The 22538-nt window shown below is 35.1% G+C and overlaps 2 protein-coding genes and 1 long non-coding RNA gene across 6 annotated transcripts in view; 1 reads left to right on the forward strand and 2 right to left on the reverse strand.

The window, feature by feature from the left end:
* Positions 1-19053, forward strand: part of LOC121239012 — a 29532-nt gene extending 10479 nt beyond the window's left edge. Inside the window, exon 3 of the long non-coding RNA XR_005935224.1 lies at positions 18942-19053. This is a non-coding gene — a long non-coding RNA (uncharacterized LOC121239012). The remainder of the gene's footprint in view (positions 1-18941) is intronic.
* LOC121238890 (rab3 GTPase-activating protein catalytic subunit) lies at positions 1221-14189 on the reverse strand. Of its 4 annotated transcripts, XM_041135969.1 has the most exons (23): positions 14145-14180; positions 13866-13963; positions 13582-13625; positions 13427-13490; positions 13060-13177; positions 12900-12967; positions 12717-12814; positions 12081-12252; positions 11372-11594; positions 10919-11045; positions 9931-10040; positions 9691-9783; positions 7614-7742; positions 7291-7424; positions 6441-6530; positions 6257-6336; positions 4910-5093; positions 4724-4795; positions 4598-4637; positions 3594-3871; positions 2323-2500; positions 1953-2164; positions 1221-1666 (listed from the first exon to the last, which is right to left on the reverse strand). In XM_041135969.1, exons 2-23 carry the CDS (start codon positions 13920-13922, stop codon positions 1370-1372), a joined length of 2868 nt encoding a protein of 955 aa, XP_040991903.1. In that variant the 5' UTR covers positions 13923-13963; positions 14145-14180; the 3' UTR covers positions 1221-1369. The 4 variants fall into 4 exon arrangements, with proteins under 4 accessions (XP_040991903.1, XP_040991906.1, XP_040991904.1 ...); XM_041135972.1 differs by having other exon boundaries at positions 9691-9771; positions 9931-10037; positions 13866-14189; XM_041135970.1 differs by having other exon boundaries at positions 9931-10037; positions 13866-14189.
* Positions 15223-20934, reverse strand: LOC121238882 (disease resistance protein RUN1-like). Its single transcript, XM_041135953.1, is given in 7 exon segments — positions 15223-15981; positions 16058-16966; positions 17069-17160; positions 17163-17337; positions 17716-18814; positions 19875-20678; positions 20799-20934. Coding segments are annotated over 6 exon segments (3354 nt in total). The 5' UTR covers positions 20381-20678; positions 20799-20934; the 3' UTR covers positions 15223-15408.
* Positions 20935-22538: the final 1604 nt, after the last annotated feature.

The following is a 22538-nucleotide window of genomic DNA, read 5'->3' on the forward strand; positions in this document are numbered from 1 at the left end:
TCGGGTACAGCCTAATCTTGTTCATTACTTTCTCCCACTTGACTATGGAAGGAAAGCTGGATAAAGATCAGGATCTCTCTCTCTCTCTCTCTCTCTTTCTCTCTCTCTCCCAAGAAGAATTTAATCTGCTAAGAATGGATTCTTGGTGCATACTAACCAGTCTAATCAGAAATATGTTGGGCTCCACACTTCCATTGATGAAAGCTTAGGGCCCCAGAAGGTGTATTTAGACCCACACTTCGACTGGTCGGGCACCGTCCTAGCTAGTCATCCGAAGAACAGGTTCTCCTGCTTCATCGTTGACAAGAAACAAAGCCTTTTGTTTTTTTTTTTTTTTTTTTTTTTTTTTTTTTTTTTTTTTTAAAAAGAACCAACAGACCTTCATTGAAAGGTGATCAGAATATTCTGTGAAGGAAAATAATTTATACACTTAAATATTTTTCACAACATTTTACACAACTATATTTTAAATTAAGAGTAATTTTGTAAAATACCTTATAAAAGTAATATTATTTTACAAAAATACCCACATTTTCTAATATTATTGTGTAACGTATTGTGTGTATATCATTACTCGTCTGTAAAAACCTGCCTTTGAGGTTATAGTAATAAACCACCTATTAGAAAGTTCATCCGCAATTCCTTCACGTGAAAAAGGAAAAAAAAAAATCTAAGAACTTATTTATTGACACAGCAATGTTAAATTCTGCTACATCAGTTAGTATAAAAAAATAGTAATATTTTAATATATTTTTTTTTATTTGTAATGAGTCCCATAATAAATAATGTCGTGCAAACAGCAACTCCTGTGACAATATAGATTGATCAGGAACCATACGATTTTACAATATATAATTAACAAGTGAAGTGTGTTTTATAAATATAAGTCGTCTTGAAAGTTGAAAGAACATAAAAATAAGGATGCAAATATCGATTTTATGGGGCTGAAATGAACTAAAAAGAGGAGGTAATTGACTCGACAGTTCCCAAGTTTCCCCATTGTCATCCATAGTGCGTCAAAGAAGGTTGTCCACAGAATCAAATGGCAGCCATTCACTCCTTGAACAGAGGTTTCGATCATTGGTATCTAACCAGTGCTGTATACACAATTCAATGGTGACCTGTGAAAACTCCGGACACTGAACTCCCTGCAGATATCAAACATAGATCAAGCGGTACAGATAACATTATAGGCATTCCAAAAGCAGGGTAAATCAGAATAACCCAATTTCATATTCAATTGGATTTCTATGTCATCCTATAAAAAATAAGGATCATTCTTTGATACTCTCTCCAATAAACTTTGAAGAAATGAATCAAACGAATTTCTCACCAACAAACATGATTTCTTTACATGGATTTCACGGGACTAATCACACGAGACAACAGAGAGGGCTACCCGGAGATCGTTTGAGGTTCCGCATATATACATACGGTATGTTTCTATTTCCTGTTGATAAACCATAGGAGTATGGGCGGCATAGTGATTGCCACTGACTCTATCGCGCATGGAAAATATGATCTCTCGGAGGATTGGTTCATGGCCATTGAGAAGATTACCCATGCTCAGAACTTTTCTCCATGACTGGTTTGCAGTGGGAGTAGTAAACATATTCGATATAACTCGTCTCTCATGGGTCCTTACTTGTTGCTTCTTGTCAAACTCCTGAGATGTTAGATGCAAAATAAATCAGTCCAAGTTAAGGTGTTCCTGCAGAAGGGATGACCTAGAGTAAATTTGGAGTTTCTGCCAGTATCAAGTAAATAGTCCTCGATCTTGTGATCAGCCGCATATTAAAATAAAAATCATTCTTCTAGGTAGAGGCCACCTATCGCATGATGTGTCCCAACTAATGGTGCCTTTTCAACACCCAGAAACACATGAGAGGGGCTGAAGGATTTATCTGCTAGATTGCTACAATAAGAGTTGTGATGGTTTAAAGGCATTTTACCATTTGAACGTTGTCCTCTACTGAGCCTGTTCGCATTCTTGGAAGATAAAAGTTGTAGTAGTCACTAAATATTGCTTCAGAGAGGCGTGGTGCTTGCAAGAATTTACGATGAAGAGAAGCTGCAACAGTCAGCAACTTCTCAACATGTTCGAGAATGCCACATAGGCGTCTTAGGTCTTCAAAAATCTCACTGCCAGCAGATAAACGATTTGCTGCAATGAACATTAAAAGTGTGAATGTAGATCCCAGAAGTAATTCTTTCGAACCCATTCAATTCAATCACTTTCTCAGAAGTATGAAGTGGAAGCAGGATGGCAGAAGAAAGATACTCATAAAAGAAAAAGGATGTAAGAAGAAAGATGAGGGATACCTTGCACAGGTTTCAACACAGATGCCATAGTAAGGTAAAGTTGCTCCATTTTGGTTGTCATCTGCTTCAAGCCTCCATAACTAGTCTGGTTTAAAGTGTCCGCTGAAGCTCTGAAGGCAGTGCAGACCATTTGCTCAAGCAACTGATGAGGTCGTATTGTTTCAAGGTAATGAAGGACCTTCGAAATAAAAAAAGGGTGCCATAAAAAATTAAAATACAAAAGCATGGGCTAGACTAAAGAAATATGAAAACACAACACATCTCAAGCAAAATTAGTTTTGTATAAACACGCTGTTTGCTGATATGCAATTATAATTGACAGCCATTTTTATTCAGGTAGAAGGGAACAATGCTGTGGCAAAAAATAGAACATATATCACAAACATGTTTGTTTTGGCATCTACTCTCATTTTTAAAATATTTATGAAGTCATGTCCTAAAATGTTCTTCTTATTCTTCTTCCTTTTTTTCTGTACCTGAATAAATGGTTGTCAACAATATGATATTGTAGGGAACCGCTCCCTTGATATCCATGCAATTAACCAACATCCCAACGATCTAACATTGTAGGGAATCAATCTCTTAAGTAATCAAGCTTTGTTTGGCTATTTCTACAAAGATTTTGTATTTGCTCATATATATATATATATATATTTGGTCTTGTGATTTACCGTTCATCGTATGACTGAAAATTTATTTTGCTGATCAACTCATAATGGTAATTACTTATATGCCATCACTAAGAAATGCCAAGCCAGGTACATTCTTGGCGTCCAACGCTGGTGGGCATGTGGAAACAGGGGTTGAGAGTGAAACTACACATATGAATCATGCTCTGAACTAATGTATCATCTCATGACATTGTGAAGTTGAATTTTGATATATACTTGTTAAGCCTTACACTCTATAAATGTAAGAAGTTAAAGGAGAACTTTTGACTAATGCCGATACCTTTCGCTCATTCAGGACGTATAAACTGACAACAAGCTTTAAGAAAACTAGTGCGTTCAGAATCATATGAAGCCAGCCAACTAAATTCATGAAAGGTTGAAGATGAGCACTTTTGGTCAGGTATTGCTCAGGTCATCAACCGGATTTTATTTATCTGAACTAATATCTTGTTCTCGCAGTAGCCAAACAAGAAGATCGTAGAGTATGAAGAGCATACAGCAGGGAATTTGACAGTATAATATTCTCCTCCCAAAGTACCACAGCAATGAACCTTTTTCAGGGTAAACAAGCAAAATATAGATTTCTCCAAAGAAACTTACCTTTTCTCCTTCTCTATTTGGATCCAGGAGAGGCTTCTGCTCCGAAGCAGGCAAAGCAGGTGCATCATTCCAAATATTTCGCCATAAATTTCCATGCTCGGACATTCTTTGTGAAAGTTGTCCTCGAGGAGGCCAAAAATTATTTGGATTCACCATAGCAAGTTTGTTAGTTGATCCATTTTCTTGGGCATCATCATTCTCCCAATCTCCAGGTGAATGCCATCGAATAAAATCTTCAAAAACAGCATCTGGATTTGCTGCTTTAAATGCTGACATGTCTAATTAAAATTTCAAGCTTGTCAATGACCAAGTATACTGTGCATTAGAAAAAGAAGCCGAACATGTTTTGAAAAGTACTAGCGGTTTGTTATAAAGGAAAAACATACAACCCATGGCCATGAGACTGACAGAGATGAGAGACACAATGGATATATTACTTCATTTTTATGTCATAGATGTTACCTAAACAGCAGAAAAAAGAACATGAAAAAAATGAGAAAAAAAAAATAGAGCAAAGTAAAACAGTTCAAGCAACACGGACAACCTGAGAACACAGAAGATTGATTTTTGTTTAAATTTTAAAGGAACATGTGCTGTCTGAGAAAAACTTCGGTTGAAAAAAGTAAGAAATAAATAGATATGCAGTTGGATTCAACAAAAAATATAATTTTGACTTAAGACTAAGGATATTGTTGCTATCTACAACCATAAGAACTTAGCATCTGATGGCAGCAATTTCTCATTTAAACCAAAGATGGTGCTTGAAATGGCATGATGTAAAGCATTCTAACAATTTCTTGTAATGCCTCTAGTCATTATTTTAGTTCCATATGCCAGCGGTTTCAGTCATAGAGGCCAATAAGACTGTAAATGGCTCTTCATTTGAGTCTTGAGAACGGGAAGAACTGTGTCGAATGTCATTGTGCAAAGGTACAAACATGATTAATATGGTCCGTGTACAAGTCTAACCCCCTCACAAAAGAATGGAAATTGGAGATTATTACCTGAAGATAAGATATCTCTCTCCAACTGAGCAGAAAAGTTCTGCGATGGAAAGACGGACAATGCTTCTTCAGTCAATCCTATGAATTTGGTCATTGATATATAGGCTAGAAAGAATACAAGCTTACAAATGAATCACCAAAGGCTTCAACAGCCTGGAGCCGCTCTTCATGCATGTCTTCTGTCATAAGTGGTGCATCCTACAATGATGAACTGAAAATGATGAACAGTTGCGTTCTTTGAGAAATCACAAAAACAAAACAAAAACTTAAAAAAGTAAAGATTATAAGTAGCCTAATGAAATTTAGAGAAACCTGAGTGAACGGGACATGCATTTCTTGATTTGACTTCAGAAGCATCATAGACCCCACCACACGAGCTGAACCCCTCCTGATACAGTCGGAAGGTTTAGGATCAGCCAACACCACTTCTTCAGGCTCACTACTATATCTCAGCATGGTTATTCCAGAATGATGTAAATTCTCTGGTGTCAAGGGGCTGCGATATCATGAAGAATAAGGTTATGCACAAATTTACATGCCTAGCATAAAAATTTATCGTTCCAAAGGTAATACACAAACCAGGAAAAGTAAAATAATCCCTAGGTTTTACACGTTTTTTAAAAGCCTCATTGGACTTTAAATTTTATTATATTATTACTCCCCACGTTCAAACAATTTTTTTGTAATTAAGTCTTTTTTTTAATTAAATCATTCCATCCATATTTTTTCGAATGAACATAATATTTGTCAAGATGTTTAATGTCTAGCTCTACAACAAAATGCACGATGTTAGGTCTAAAAAAAGTAATGTCACCTAAAAAAAAATAACTAATTAAATTTTAGAAAAAAAAAACCCTATCTGCATGGGAGGGTATTTGTTTTGTTTCCTTATATTATTTTTTATTATTTCCAATGATCTTTTGAGCTGATGTCGCATTTTTTGTGTTTTAAAGTTGACGTGTCTAAAATTAGACACGCCAAGTTTTGAATGTGTATTGCGTTGCTTGGGGACACATGGCAAATATTTCGTTAATTACTTAGACAGATCGTGATATATCAAAATTCAAGCAAAATGCTATGCCATTGAGCTTAGCCCCCTTCTCTTCTATAAGAGATGATGACCCTTAAGGCTGCAAGTCAGGGCAACCACAGCAATTGTTACAATTAGAATAACCTGCATTACTGGACACTGTCCTTGAGCCAACCAATCCCACACAAGAAGTCTAAAAGATATTGAATAAGAATTCTCCTAAGGCAAAAGATACACAACTGCAGCAGGGCAATAGAAATGATAAGAAATGATATTTCAATGGTCACAGTTCACAGCTTGGAAAACTTTAATCAAAAAGAATTTCTACATCAACAAAGTCTATCTACATAAAATAGCAAGAATTGATGGACACAGTATGCATCGTTTAGCAAGAAAAAAAGAAAGAAAGAAAGGAGAAGGAAGTCGATATCTTTAGCCATAAGGCAAAGAGGAGGATGAATGCAATCTCAGTGCACTTAAAAGGAATCACTCAGAGAAATAAACGTAGATGTTTATAATATAAAAAATTTAGGAAATAGAAGAAAGCCAAAACAACTCAATAACCCCATCTAAGGCCAGCCAATTGTTAATGAAGAAAATAATGTTAGTTCTCACTTGCTTTAGTTCACCTGTCACGTTTCCCCTTGAAATCTTCACTAGGTGTTCGCATTATGGATGAGTCTGAGTCTTCTGCAACTGAATCCTCCTCCTGCAAAAGGTTAAAAAAAACACTTGATGCCAAATGCAAACAATGAAACAGAGTAAACAGTGTAAGCCCTGGAACAACAAGGTATACAAGAACACTGTTATGACCTTTGTATGAGGAGAAGCTTGATCCATGCTTCCAATACAATCTTCGTAGTCTTCATTCAGCTCAAGCTTCCTCTCAATGCATATTGCAAGCTGAACAAGACAATTTCCAGATAAAAGAAAGGTAACAGATCTTTAAGTCCTTACAGTCCATACACAACATTTATCACTTAATATAAAAGACAAATGCTGCAAAATAACCTATGGTGGCCAGTTTCATAGCTTATTTGACAGCAAAATATATAGCTCATCTATTCCATACCAAATCTGAATAATAAACAAGCCAATATTGATAATGGCAACACAAAGCGAAAAATGTTTACATTCACAATCTGACTGGGAAAACACATTAAAATGATTAATTAGCTCAGAGAATAGACGAGATGCCGCTAAACCTCTTACTAACCATCTGGTATGCCTGGATCTCAATATAAATTGCCAGAAATTACTGGCATAATGTATGTAAAATGTAATATTTGAAGCAATACTGTTTATGAAAATGTTACATGTAGACCCAATGAATAGTTCACCGTTTTCAGCTCTAAAATCCCTCAGAACTCTCAAACCAATGGCAAAATGTGCATATCGTTCTTTGCTCGCATCATGCCATCTCCAAATTCTCAAGGCTTAAAGTTTTAAACACGGAAGTTTTTGCCATTTTAGCATAGGCATTGTGCTAAAGCAATAACTTTCTATATGGTCAGGAAATGCAGAAACTTATTGTAAACTTATATAGACTATGGCTCCCCAGTGTGTCAGAAAATAGAGATGCAATGTACTTTTTAAAACCTAATTCCTATGCAAAGGAATGGTTCACACCAAAGTTCCTCAGAAGAAATATGCATCCTTTTACCATTTGTAGTTTCTGGTTAATCAAACAAGTGGATAAGTCAATTGAACCATTAGCTGGCATTTTGGGCAATGGCTGTGACTCTTCCCAACACCACCGAACTTCTCGAACAAACTCTATCCAAAGCACCGCAATAGCTGATAACATGTAAACAAAACCCAAATCCAGTCATAAGAAAATAGCTCTATACCTGGGGATAAATTTCTCAGTAGCTGCCCCATAACTGAATTTTTTTGATCGGTAAACAAATTTTTATTGATCAAAAGAGTAGGCACTGGTAATAATATAACTTTCTTTAACATGTTTATTCACTCAACTATACGTACCACGTATGTTGCAGCTGCCAAACCAAAGACAGTTTAAACAAAACTGTGCAAACAGAGATTGAAGAGGTGCGCCTTTAATAGCTCGAGAACTCTTATGCCCGCCCTTGGCAAAATCTGGGTCTCGCACTCCTACACAGAGTACAAGGAGTAGAAACAATAATATCATTGCATTAAAAGTATCAGAGATTTTTCCGTCATATAAATTATCAAAGAAATTGGAAGGAAGGTGGTTCCTTTCTCCATTTATTGGTAGTCTGAATCTTCTCATTTTTTTTTTGATGGGTAATAACTCAATAGTCTGAATCTTCTCATTGGTAAGTACTCATGCATCCACTAGGTCTTGAACCCACAACCTTAGGCTCCACCTGTTACTATGGGGCGAGGAAGTTTTGCTTCAGTTAAAACTCATTGGCTTATTGTATGGTTTGTATAAGTAATAAGCACGAGTTTTCTTCCCATTATGTGACTATTTCTCTCTCTTCTTTTTTTGTTTAATGGAAGCAGTGGCGGAACCAGAAATTTTACTTTTTTTTTGGTGGGGGGGGGGGGGGCAACTGTTCTAACGTGTTGACACATTTATGTAAAATAAAAAGAGACAAATGTTAATCTTAATTTCACGAAAAACCATAAAAACATAATTATATATAAAAATCAGATCTCAATAAGTTGCTATATACATGTAGAAATAAAATTCTTAAAATATAACTTTAGCATATGTTTCAAATTTCCGATGACAATGTTTCATGGAATAAAATCTATCCATTATTATATTTGCAGTGAAATATTTAGAATTTGTTTCTTCATAGAAACTATCAATGATCATTTAGAATCAGATCTTTCATTCTAGTATGTAAGCTAGTTTATCAAGTTTCATATAAAATCTTGATATTTTGGTGTCATATTAAGCACATAATGCTACAATTGAGACCTTAAATAAATTTTTCTGGCTCAATGAAGTCTAGAGGACAAAACTTCTCAACTATTTTTCTTATAAATCATCAATGTTAAACTGATTGTTCTTTTATTTATTCACTTTGTATTCCATATTAAGAATCCTAATATTGTATAGTAAAAAAACTTTGTGATCCAAATTAATAAAGTTATTATTTCTCGTAAACTTAATTTTAATATAATCTTGGAGGGGCGAAATCATAGAAAATAGATAATATATAGAAATTATACAAAATTTTGGGCTATAGAAAAAAATTGGAGAGTGGCATTTCTATGTATCTAGAAATTTTAGAAAACTTTGGAAATAATATGGGGATTATAAATTTTTTTTTTCAGCTGGGGGGTGGGGGGGCGCATTTTCTATTTATATAGAATTATGGGAAAAACTTAGGGGACATTTTGAATTTTAAAAAAGTTTTGGGGCCCCCCCTAAGCTTGACATATTTCTGCCGTTGAATGGAAGTGTCTTACTTAAGTTACTTCCCAACTGGCTATTTCAGCTCAGCTTCCTCAAAGTTCATTCAGTATGCTATCTCTCACTGTTGATTAAAATTGCATGTTTGTTAGACTAATAATGAATCGAAATATATATTAAATATATTTTTATTTTGTAAGTTACTGGACTCTGAACCAGAAGAAGAAAACATCACTATCTCGCAATCAATACTCAGTGGAAAGTGACAGCAAGTCCAAAAATACAGCTACTTCAAGGTTGTAAACACATGCACATACACATGCTTCAAGTCTACGAAATAGAACCCTAATACCAAAAACAAAGCTAATAGGTAGGTAGATTCTTCTGATCCAACATAGATAATCAGATGAAACCACTACAATGCACAAACCACCTTATCACAAGAGAAAATAACTTCAGAGAATGCGCCATGAAGATAAATTATTTAGTGATAAGGTACAGTGCAACTGGTACAGGAGTACCAGAACTTATGGCCCAATCACAAATCCAGCTCACGTGCCCTTCATATGAGTCAAGTCATGATGAATGTTCTCCTCAAATGAAAATGCAAAGTAGGCAAAAATGCAATGAAGTTTATCATGTTATACCCAGGCTTGCAACATGCAACAGTTATCAACCACATGAACAGAAGCTAAAAATTTTGGATAGTACCCTCATGGAAAAGTTCTTTAAGTACACGATCAATGACTGTAGGTGGAGGTATAATCATTGAGGTCTTCAAATTATCAGGACCTGTGTTTTCAACTGATACAAAATAAAGATGAAAAAGAAGTTGAAAAATGACGCAATAAAAAAATAACATCATGTAAAGAAAAGGACTAAAAGCTACAAATAATCCAATATATTTAGATAAGGAATCTGATACAACCACAAGAAAATAATGATTCAAACCTGAAACAAAATCTTCGATAAATTGAGCCTCAAATGACATATCTAATGCATCAATCAAAAGGTGCAATTGGGAAGAAAATCCAATTTGGTTTCCTTTGGAACCATCACTTCTGACCCCCCCCCCCCCCCCCCCCCCCCCCAAAAAAAAAAAAAAACTTGTAAGATGTTACACATTTCAATCAGATAAACATCATTTTAAAGGAATGAGAAGAGAAATGGATATACTATCAGGAGAGAATAACCAAATTATACTGGCAGAAAAAGTCAGAACTAAGTTATGCCACAACAAAATTGATACCTTTTGCTCCTAACCAAAGCTACGAAACATAAAACTCTAAACAGTTATTATTGCAATCTTGTTGAATTATTTAATTACATGAGGGGAATTTAGGAAGATTCTACACATTAAGTATGTGAGGTGTAGGAGCATAACATGCATCCAACTAATACACATTTTAATATACATCAAATTTAAATATATTACCAATGTGAAGAAAATTTATATATGTGCTATAAACTAACACATATTAAACTTAGTTTTCAACACCGACTCAAGTCGGACAACATTAATAACATGTATCAAATTTTAGTTAATGCTGTATACTGTCTGTGTACTTTGGGCTATGCCCATTCTAATCAATATAATCTGTTACTTGTAAAAAAAAAAAAAAAAAGTTAATGCTGTATAAAATTTTAGTTTCGTCAAAAAAGTCTGTTTAATAGAGACTAACTGCAACAACTACTTATAAAAAAAAAAAACTGCAAAAACTATTTTAACAATAGCTTATAAAAAAGAAATACAATCTAAAAAGTTATAGGCAGGTTGTCTGGATAATTATTTTTTCCATCAGAGGGTGAATAGTAAGAACCAGCAGCAACAAGTGTTTACAATATCACACGCCTAACAACCATGACAAGCATACTTGGCTATAAGTATATTATTTTGACATAATATTATTGAATTACATCTAACAAAATGAATTCTTACAAATTTTGAGAAAATTTGGGAAATAGTATCCACTTCTCAGCATCATGAGGTGAATCATTTTCCAATTCGGCCATTTGCAGAGAGCTTTCAATCATCTTCTCTGACCATAGGGCAATCAATTCAAATCCTGTAGGCAGTGAAACATCAAACAAAAGGAACAGATTATCCTCTAGGAAAGGCAGGCTTAAAGCAATAGAGAATCTTTAGAAGCTTTCATCAAGACAGAATCTTCTAGCAATTTTAAGTTTTTAAACCCCAAATAACAAGAAAAAGAGAACAGGTAAATTAGAAAATAAAGAATATTCTATCATGTCGAGTCAATTTAGCAGGAAAACTACAACGTTTTTGAAGGACCCAATTGATATAATCCTGGACACCATCTGAAATTAATGCTAACATGACAGCTTCAGAAAGTAAATAGGTCCATGATGAAAAGTCCTAGACGCAATGTACCTTTAATCGGGTCCTCTGCAGAATACCACTCACTCCAAGGACAATCGTCATCCCATTGCACTTTGTTGTGGGTATCACTAACAGGGTTTCCTCCAGGTTCTGTAATTTCAGCATCAGTTCCTTGGGGATCATGGTCATCATCATAGGGAATTGTTCTGTACGTTAGCTTCATCGTAAAATTGACTTTGAAAAGATGCACAGAAAAGTCCAGTGTGGAGTAGGCCTTCAACATCAGATGAAATATCATTATAAATCAATGATGTAATATGAAAGTCATAAAAGAGCAAGGCCTTTGGTTCTCATATGAAAACTCAAGCAAAAACTTGGTCATGACAGCATCACGCAAGCACAGAGTGCATGAAAAGATGTCCATACAACATAATGGAGAACATTCACAGTTTTGTATACAAATAGGATAAATCAAAGAATAAAGTTGTGCCGTCAAGGTACGTGAAGTACAATATCGTCACATAGATTACATCAATTAATTTTTACTTTCGACCTAGCTGCTAGAGTTGATGTATGGTTAATTAATCAAATAAGAGAGCTATTAAGAGATTAATACAAGCCAGGGAAGATCAAGAACGCTTAGTGAATGATCAGTTTCAAAGCATAATATAGTTGCAATAGAATCCATAATTTGCCAACTCCATAACACAGCTAAAGGTATATCGTCATTTCCTAAATGTAAAGTACTGTGAACACTTACAAACTTTGAAATAAACAACTCGTACAATCCTTCCAAATGCATAAGTTGTACTGGAACCTGTGTACCGATATGATCTGCCTCGAATCTTCTGGTGAAAACAGTTCCCATATTTTGGATGCCAATGTATGCTTTCCTAGAAGGATCATGTACTGGAACAAGTGCAGGCAACAAACTGCATGTCCCAAGTGTGTAAGTGATATGATTCAGGATAAGTTACCCACAGGTAAAATACAAATATAAGTTAATCGTAGAGTATCCAACAGCATCGTAAACTGTTCATCAATACCAGTCTGAAAAAAAGTTGTCCTAAAATTATTGGAGAAGGAAGAGGTCGATATGAGAAAAAGAAAGCCTCAATAGGTTCCCCGGTAGTGGAAGAAACTTTCTCGTTAATTTTAAAACATATGTCGCTATGCTTTAAATACATCCCAAAAGGAAATATTAGAGATAGACATTTATTCTTCAAATCTTAGGAAAGTGCATGGCCATTCAGGCAAAAAATATAGAAAACATATGACCAGGTTTGAAGCACCAAGTTAATTCGCAATGTGCCAACTCACCCAGCCATGGTGCAGGACATAGAGAGCCATAATTCACCAATAGTTATGGGGAAAAATCTTCAACTGAGAACCCTACCTTGAACAATTTGTCAAAGCAATTGCAACTGCACTTAAAAGCTTGCTAGCCTCCGGTGCATCAAGTACTACACCACTAGCACTTTGAGGAGCAATCACCTGGTGGTGCAAGCACATTGTGTGAAGTTAAAAAAAAACCTTAAAATTTGTCATACAAAAACCAAGATGACAAGTCAAAACACACCAAAAAATCGTTAACCCCAAAACACATCTGCAACTCATGCAAGTTGAAGTTCCAGTCTGAAACTCTGCCTGTGTCAACCAGAATTCAGATAGATAAGAAGTATTGAGTATCCACAATATGCAAAAAATAAAATAAATCACCAAGAAAAATGTTGACGTACTGTCATTGTTGGTTTTCTCAAAGTAGTACTCGATGCAATAGCTTTTTGAGGCATACTTCAAGTCAGATTTGACTTTATATAAGTTCTTTGAAAATTCCAGGTGAACAGCACCCTTTTCCTATAACCAAGTAATATGTATATTCATATTAGAAGACAAGATTGGATGGTGCTTCACTTCTTCTTCTTTTTATAAGAGATAAATTTTATTGATATGAATGAAATAGGCATAGCCCGTGTACAGTAACAAAGGTAAATGAAGTAGCAAAAAACAAAAGAAACGGATTTTATCGAAATGAATTTGCTTCTGTGTCTATGATCCAATTCCCACAATGTATATGTCGAGCATTCCAAATCCAAGAAAGCATACCAACAAATTTTTTGGACCATCAGCCATCCATTGCCGGCAAACCGCCTCTATTTCAGAAATGAACCTGGAAATGTGAAATTTGCTAGCATCAGATTTTTTCCGTTACAGTCCAACAATAAAGCAAGTTCAGGTGGTTGGTAGTTCATATAAATTACCTTTCCCATGAAGAGGCGAGCGTGAAATCATCGAAGTGCTCAACCTGCACCAATATGCAATTGAAAAACACACAAAAAAAAAAAAAAAAATGCCAAATTCGATTATGGATATCAGTTTAACTCAGGAATTCAGCTCAACTGGATAAAGCAAAAGCAGAGAATTAAGTACAATAATTAAATTTGCAAATCAAACAATACAATTAGAATGGTCAAGAGTGTAGATGGAATTCTAATACTACTCCTAATAATAAATAGTTATAACTCGGTGGAAATGAAAGACATGCCTCCTCTTGCGGAGCCTCGTCTTCTGCATTGGAATCTATTTTGCTGGAGGACGCCATGAAAGATCTCAGAGAGTCGAAAACTAGCGGGAAGTATTCTTCTTGGGTTTTTATACCCAGAAAAGCACAGAGAGAAAAGACTCGGATTTTGGATCGAGATTCGAGATCTAAACAAGGAAAAAAAAAAAAAAAAAGGAAAGAAAACGAAAATAAAAAAAGTTTGGGGTTTCGGAGTTGGAAGAAAATTAGAAGAGCGGGCAACGCAGAGATTTTCTGTTGTACCGTGTACGTTTGCCGACGAAAATTGGAAGTAACCACGGTTGGTTCGAAGATTTCCGTTAAATTTTTTTTATAACCCTGGAGAAAGTATTTTGACTTTTTTTTTTTAAATGTGAAAATGAACAAAATTTAATATTTTGTTTTTCGTTTTTTTCAAATTTCTTCTTACTAAATTGCTATTTTAGTTTTTTAAATTTCTAATTTTTTTTACCTATTTTAATTTAATAGGACTATTTAGCATTTAAGAACTTTTAGGAATAATGTTATATTTTTAATAATAAAAAGATCCGTTAAAATTGCTTGATAGGTCAGGAAACAAGTTGAGGTTGAAAACCCATTAAAAAGTTATTCCGAGAAAACTAGTAGTTTTTTTTTTCAACTCTGCAATATGCATTGAAAAGAGCATCAAATTAAGAGCTCTCGCCATGATTCTCTATCTTATTTTTTAAAATACATAATTAAATTTTATTTTTTTTATTTTATATATTGACTTTTATAATATCTCATGTATCAATTTATCTATTCATATATTTTCTCTAACTATCAATAATATCCTTGTATATTTTGATATTTACAATCTCTCACCATGTCCAATATCATGCAATTAGAACGTGTACCTTTAGAGTTGTTAATTCTTAAGTTACACTAAGCACTCCAACAAATTGAAATCAGTACATTCAATCCTACATGAAGTTTCAATGATGAACTAGATCAAGCTTCTCCCTTTATAAATGTGTATCATTTTAATAAGAGAAATGATTTTTATAAGTTTCAAATAGATAAACCCTTTATAAAAAAGTTAACTCCACTTTAAAAAAGTGTAAAAAAAAAAAAAAAACTATTTTTATTAGTGAAACCCAATTTTTTACAAATAATCATGTATAAAACTTGTCTATTTAAAACTTGTACCTAGCATTACTAAAAAAATATTTATCTTTTGATAATGTGTGTCTCGCACATCATCAAAACGTTAACATATTTTGCAAAAACATAACCATTTCATCAATCATGGCATTTTTTGTTCCCACAAATTTCTTGAGGCAAATATAAGATGGAAGAAATTTAGGAAACGAAAAACTTAAATTGATTATCCATCTATAACATTTATACAGCATTCAAACCTTACTTTTTGATGAACAATGCATGTATATGCAGTTATGAACATGGACTTCAGAACATAGAAGACTCCTTCTAAGCATTAGGTGCCGCCACCAAACTAATATTTGGGAGGGTCGTGCTACAGTTTGATGATAGATTTCAGCATTTTTCAGTCCTTAGAACATCTGCTGATGAAATAAGACAGAGAAGACTTAAGAGCATCATCATCTTCATCTATAGTTGTATCAGAATCGAAACATTGGAATCGGCTTCCAAATTGGCGTATGATTACATCTGGATCATAAACTAGCAGATGAATTCCACACCTCTTCACTTCAACGGGTTTCGCAAGTTCGATGTCCATCTTTCTCCGAACAACGGACACCTCGATTTCGTCTCCACTTTCCATCTTCGCTTGATTACTCGGTATCTTGAATACCAACAAATTATCTTCAACGGTAAAAGGACGGTCAGGAAGAACACAGATTGATGGGTAATACCCGTATGTCTCGCCTCTAGTTTTATTAATCATTCTCACGAAAGGATTATTCACAAACGGTTCGGTTGCTTCATCGAATGCAAGAACAGCACAGACAAGTAAAATGCAGACGTCACCCTCTGTAAACGAAGGTACATGAAAAGATACTGAAGATCCGGTTGACCGATGGCTAAACCAATTTGGAACTTCACTACCAGGGAGGAGAACGATAAGATCACCCAAATAAGCACCCATGGTCAATGACTGCTCCAAAAAAAAAAATGTTAACGTCCTAGAACAGAGAGAGAGCGAGAGAGAGAGAGAGAGAGAGAGAGAGAACCTGGAGAAAGCTCATCCTGTAATCACGAGCTAAATTGTTGCATCCTTGCATTTGAATGTATAACGTATATTTCGAACTCTCCAAGCCATTAATCTCAACCAGTTTGTGGCTCTTACCAAGACGTAAATTTCTTAGTTCCTTTAGGTCTGAGACTGTGAGTCTTTCCATTGATGTGCAGCCATGTGCATTTAAGTCTTGTAAACTTGCGGGGAGTTCTGAAACAGATTGAAGACTCGTACACTTAGTCAAAAACAAACGATCTAATTTAGGAAGGCGACCGATGCACTGAGGTAGGTTCCGAAAGTTGTTTCCTGAAAGATCCAAAGCCTTGAGTGAAAATAAATCCCCCAGATCATTGGGAATCCCATCTTCGGACAAGTTGCAATCACGGAGTACTAGTACTGTCAAAGAACGCAGCCCAGAAACAGAAGAAGGCAACAAACTTATGGGGTTCGATCTTTTTGGTGACATCCACGGCAAGAAATGTGACAACCTAGATTTTGATGAGTGTCCTGTACTTCCAGATAAAAGTACAGTTTTCAGATTCTTCAGAAGGCCAAAGGAAGATGGTAATTGCCTAATACCGGTGTCCTCCACACGCAGCTCTGTCAAAGATATCATGTTTCCCAATTCTTCTGATAACTTGTCAAGTTTTAAGCAGCCAGATAAATCAAGACTTTCAAGAGACCTTAAGCTGTAAATGCTTTTTGGAAGATTCTTAAGGTTCTCGCATCCTTTCAAATTCAACAAGATAACTCTTTTCAGAAGCCCAATAGAATCATGAACCTCAACCAATCTTGTGCAACCTTCAAGTATCAGAATCTCCAGATGTGGGACATGTAAGAAGTTTGGTAATTTAGTTAGACATTTGGAATGACTAAGATTAAGAACTTTTAACTTATCAAGTACCTGCAAAAACAAAATGATTAAAAAGATACAAGATAAGAAAAGGTCATGTGAGTTATACATTTAATTTAAATAATCAAATCAAATATATTGTAAGATCATTACCTTGTTTCCCTTCCAGACTTGTCTGAAATTACTATGCTGCATGTCAAGAACGACAAGGTTCTCCAGATGAAAATTTGGTGGTAGACATTTTAGGGACACTCATGCCAACAAAGCCATTTTAGCTCCCTGGAAAAGTGCGTGAAGCATCCCTTGAGGTTTACGCTATTGATCTGGAGCAACCTCAAATTCTTCATGCCTGCGAATGCTTTAGTTTGTACATCTTCAAGTATGGGCAAATTTAGGCTGAGACCTTCCACTTCTTCCGATCCCTGGCAAGAAAGATTGTCGGATTAGCAATGCACATCCTCATCTTATGTAGAGCTAGAACACCTTTTCAACTAGACTAGGCCTAGATATTCTCATTATAGTCTGGAAATACTAAATGATCTAGACATGATTAGGATAGCTTAAAACATGACCGTATACATTTGTAATGTTGCAAAGTAACACTTGCTTACATTTTTTGGGATATATTGGGTGTTTACTTGATTTAGACACGTCTAGGATTACATTATACAAAGTATATATGCACGTTTGGTAAAACGAAAAATCCACAGGCATGCGGCCTATATATCATGTATATTTTGTGTGTCCCTGCATGTGCAAGTGTTCAAATATACAAAGTGCATACAGTTCTTAGTTCTTACCGTATGTTTATGCAGTACATTTAAGACATCCTCATGAAACCACAGCCTATTGCGTTTCCCAGGATTATTGGGTGACTTCTCAAAAACAATCTCTCTTCCCATATCTCGAATCAGATCATGCATCTTCAACTTATTTTTCTCATCAATCGTCAGGAGGGACCTTTGGATGAGAATACTGAAACCGCTAGCTGGAAATAAACCACAACAATCGAGTATTTTGATGACATATTCTTTGTCCATATCAATAAAAAAACATGCGACATCAAGAAATATGTCCTTTCTACTATAATCTAGTGAATCAAAACTTCTCCGGAGTATTTTTTGAACTTTGTTGTGAGGATTTCTTCGCAATATTTTCAATTCGTCTTTCCATTCAATAATACTTCTTCCTTTTAGAAAAGAACCCAAAACTTCAAGAGCTAATGGAAGTCCTCCAGCATACTCCACTGCACTTCTTGAAAGGTCTTGGTAGGCTTCAATTGGATGGACCATCCCAAAGGCATGCCATCTCAAAAGGCAAAGAGACTCGAACTGATTTAATTCTTTAACCTTATATTTGGCATTTACTCTGAGTTGAGTCAGCAGATGTTCATCTCTTGTTGTTACAATGACTCTACTTCCCGGACCAAGCCATTCGAAGTGTAAGGCTAATGCATGTATTTGTTTCAGGTCATCCACATCATCAAGAACAAGAATAACTCTTTTGCCAAAACATTTTTCCTCAATCAATTTGATTGCTCTATCAACACTGTTAACCTTCAAATTCCTTCTTTTCAAAATATCAAAAATCAGTTGTTCTAGCAAATGAAGTAAACCATTGGACTGCTCTGAATTTTCTTTAATATTCAAAAGACAACTGCTTCCTTCAAATCTATTACATATTTGGTTATAGACAGCTTTTGCGAGGGTTGTTTTACCTATTCCACCCATCCCATAGATGCCTACAATGCGAATGTCACTTGTTCCAAGACTTAATAAAGCTTTCATCTCTTCAACACGAGAATCTAATCCCACAGGTTTTTCTGCAACACATAAACCATCAGGTCTTACTTTACAGAAAACCTCTTCAACAATTTGGTCAATGAAGTTTGATTCGTACCTAATCATTGTCAAAACAAAAAAGTAAAACAATAAAATAAGCCCAAGAAATGAAGAAGAAGAAGAAGAATAATAGAACAGTCATCAGCACCAAAAGGATGTTATCATCTTTAGTCATCCGAGACTAGTATGTCACAACAATCAATTAAGTATATATCAATTCCATTGACAATATCATGCAAATGCGCCTTCTATATCATTTCTTATCTTATCCCAAAGTCGCGAAATAAACAATTTTCCCCCTTTCCAGTGTCTCAGGCCATGCTTGGACTGAGAAGTCTCAAAATTTTCAAAATTTCTCGGAATTTCATTTCCAATCATCACTCAATGGCAAATACTTTTCAATTTCAAATTTTTAATTTTTTCATCTAATTATTATCTAATCATTATTCAAACACAAAAATCAATATAACTTTTAAAATCTTCAATACAGAATTAATATTAAAAAATTATATTCAAATACTTTTTTAACTTTATAATATTTTTATTCAATTTTTTCTCTCTCTCTACCTTCCAAAATCCAATAAAACAATTTCACTCAAACCATTTTACTACTATCCACGAAAGGACACTGCTACTAAAACCGAGACTTCCAACTGATGCTTCCGACATATCACTACAATTGCAGTTTTTTTTTTTTTCTTTCAAATATTATTTTAACATCTTTAAACATTTTTTTTAAAAAAAATACATAAATTCAATAATATTCAATTCCCTAACCACTAAGAAAAAAATCGATACTAATCATCGGTTCAAAAAGCATTTCCTTTCACAAAAGTTATAAGATATTCCATGCGTACAAGCATGCCCAGCGTGTATGATATCTTTTTAAAAAAGCTTCAGAACCAAAGATCGCTCTAAATGGCATGATCTTTATATAATTGTAAAGGTGGGCATGAAATAGAAAACCACCAACTAATCTAAGTCAAGAACTAATTCTTTCTCTACCAATTTTAGATCAACGTTCAACTTCATCTTCATCAATTTTCATCTAAATTTTAAAAGAAAAGAAAGGGACAAAAAAATAGCATGAAAAGGCGCAGGAAACTATAGCATTTTACCCATTTGCAATACCGTCGAGATCCCAACCGGCACAGTCTGTAGCTTCGGTAAGAGCCTTTCTCCACCTCTGCACCCTCTCCATATCCGCTTGAAAGCGCTTTTCGTGCTTAGCAAATGCTTTGGCAACAGTTCCCGTCTGTTTCCGTATATCTGAGGGATTCACATGATAAAATATGGGAAGAAGAGTGTGACCTCTGGTTTTCGTACAGTTCAGGATCTCCGCAAGCTCATCAAGGCACCACTTGGAAGTAGCATAACCTTTAGAGAAAACTACAATAGAAATCCTTGATCCACGAATGGCGTTCAGCAGTTCAGTAGAGATGTTCTCCCCTCGTGGGAGGTCATCGTCATCTCGGAAAGTGTGAATTCCTGCACGCACCAAGGCAGAGTAGAGATGATCGGTGAAGTTCTTGCGGGTGTCTTCGCCTCTGAAGCTCAGAAAGACATCGCGATCCCAATGATTCGAATGAGGCTTGGAAGATGATGGAAAGGTTTGATCAGCCATGGAAAAGGAGGTGCTGGTTGCGGTCGAGTTAGATTGGATCGGGAAAATGAGACAAATCCAGCAAATTAACAGTAGGCCGGGTAGATAAAGCGCCCAACGTCAGTATCTTCAAAGCATCGTGTGGAAGCCTTTCATGAGCCTGCACCACCACCCTCGGATTCTCTTCTGGCCACTTGGCGGCCAGGCCCGAGTACGGAGTCGCTGTCAGTGCTCAAGTGCTCGAGAGAACCGAAAGAAAATGGGTTTAACGCTCAGTTTCTTCTGGGATTTATAGCCAAGACCGACTTGAATTAGGTTTCTGAAACAACCAAACCAAAGTGAAAGTTGGTAAAAAGGGAAAGTTATTCATGTGAAAAGAAAAGCAAGAAAATTGAAAAGAATGAGCTATCTTGACTTGAGAAGACTCATCAGTCATCACCATTCCCCACCGACTCGCTTTTGACTGGTTGAGTTCATTGTTGGCGAACTGAGTCGAAGACCCCATGAAATTTCGCAGAGAAGGATAGTCCAAAGCGAAGAATATGATACGTTCCATTTCGTTTATCGCGAAGAAGGGTACGAATCAGTTATTATTCTGAATGTAGCGTTAGAGATGGTGTTATTTTCATTTGTTTTTAATGATTGAATTTGCATTGTTTTGTAATTCGATCGGTACGTTTAAACTCGTTGATTCTAACCTTAAAGGCTTAAAGCATCCTCCGATCAACATTAGATATGTAATAAATTGAACGCACATTGGCAACGTCTGTTTTCGAAGTTTTAACACTATTTTTAATAAAATATACTTTGTGACTAATCATGTTAAACGGGTGTGCATATTAGTACACAAAATCGCTTACAATTAGATTTTTTCTTAATCAAAAGAGTTGTACTATATGTACTTACAGTTTTATTTATACTTTTATTTAAAAGACTCATTTTGTTAATTTTTTTTAATTCAAATTTTAAATTTTAAATTTTATGGTTTTTAACGTATCAATAACTTATATGTAGATAAGTAAATTTTTTGTAAATTTTCCTTAAGTACATTTAGCATTTTTCTAACCAAAAAGTCCCATGATAATGAGATTCATATTTCTTCTGGTCTATGGTTTTGTAAGCAGTCACTTCCTGTTGATGATCTTCTTTGTTTGAGAATATATGAATTCCCTTTTCATATGTTTACTTGGGGGGAATGTACAAGAAAGTATATGACTTTACAAACATGTGATTGGCTGCGTCGTGCTCATTCATGGGATTTTTTAGATTCAGATTACATTGAATTAAAAACAAGAATATAAGAGGGTGGGATGAAATGTCATAAAAGTGTGCGTCTTTTAAAAGTACATTAACAAATTGATATAATTTTATATAATGTATTAAATCTATTTTATAATATAACGTAACACATTAAATTATGTCAATTTATAAATTTATTTTTATAAAATATCTTTTACAGTTAAAGCATTTATCGCATTTTTATGACATTTTTTCATGAAAAAAAAAATGTGCTACGCTGTGTAAAACAGTTACAAAGGAGATCAATAAAAAAAAAAAAAGTTAGAAAAGTGTGGTACAAAAGTTACATGTTTGAACTTCTCTTTCCTGATGTTAGGTGTAAGAAATAATAAATAAATAAATAAAAACAGAGTAAGTAATGATACAATTACAATTTTATTACAATTCTTTAAATTATTTTATAATCAATCAGTCTAAACATGCTTCTTCATTAACTCCCGTGGGAAGAAGACATGCCTAAACAACAGGGCCGGCATAAAATCATTAACAATCACGCCGTGTACCTACAACGTGGAAAGCCAGATTGTTCATTAGACGTGACCTCTAATAAGAATGGTACTAATTGACCTCTAATAAGAATGGTACTAATCGGAACATTGATTTTTGCAGATTACACCCAGAAATTGTTACCGAATCAAATTATGGAATTACATAACAACTTATTGAGGCTTAAAGTCAACTCAATATGATTTTAGCACTTTGAAAAGCCCGAAACTAGAGTTGGGCAGCGGGGGCCCGGCAGGCAGGCTATCCCACACCCGCCCATGAGGGGGGGGCCTCATGGGCGGGTGGGCGCGGGCTGACCCCAATAGGGCCCCGCCCCGCCCCCCGTTCCGCATCCCTCCCCTATTTAATATAACAAATTATATTTTTAATATTT

The sequence above is a fragment of the Juglans microcarpa x Juglans regia genome, chromosome 7D, assembly GCF_004785595.1.
Source record: "Juglans microcarpa x Juglans regia isolate MS1-56 chromosome 7D, Jm3101_v1.0, whole genome shotgun sequence".
NCBI lineage: Eukaryota > Viridiplantae > Streptophyta > Magnoliopsida > Fagales > Juglandaceae > Juglans > Juglans microcarpa x Juglans regia.